Source organism: Buceros rhinoceros, unplaced genomic scaffold (assembly GCF_000710305.1).
Source record: "Buceros rhinoceros silvestris isolate BGI_N320 unplaced genomic scaffold, ASM71030v1 scaffold37100, whole genome shotgun sequence".
Taxonomy (NCBI): Eukaryota; Metazoa; Chordata; class Aves; order Bucerotiformes; family Bucerotidae; genus Buceros; species Buceros rhinoceros.
In genome coordinates, this window is record NW_010389633.1 from 1 (window position 1) to 231 (window position 231).

At 63.2% G+C, this 231-nt stretch overlaps 1 protein-coding gene across 1 annotated transcript in view; it reads left to right on the top strand.

Annotated features, from left to right (window-relative positions):
- Positions 1–3: 3 nt before the first annotated feature.
- The window catches only part of LOC104492379 (leukotriene B4 receptor 1-like), a gene marked incomplete at both ends in the record, with an annotated part of 1,153 nt that continues 925 nt past the window's right edge, over positions 4–231 (top strand). The window contains one exon of the mRNA XM_010134940.1: positions 4–213. Coding sequence (XP_010133242.1) covers positions 4–213 — 210 coding nt within the window. The remainder of the gene's footprint in view (positions 214–231) is intronic.

Consider the following 231-nt stretch of genomic DNA (forward strand, 5'->3'; position numbering starts at 1 on the left):
CTCATCTTCCACTTGGCCGTGGCTGACGTGGTGACTCTCCTCACCGGCCCCATCTACCTTCGGGCCTTGAGCGTTGGCCGATGGAACATGGGCTTGGCCGTCTGCCGTGCGAGGAACTACCTCTGTGCCACCGCCATGTACGTCAGCATCTTCCTCATCACTCTCCTGGGTCTCCATCGGTGCTTGGCGGTCTCCAGGCCAACGACGGCAGTGGTGACAGCGGGCCGCCCT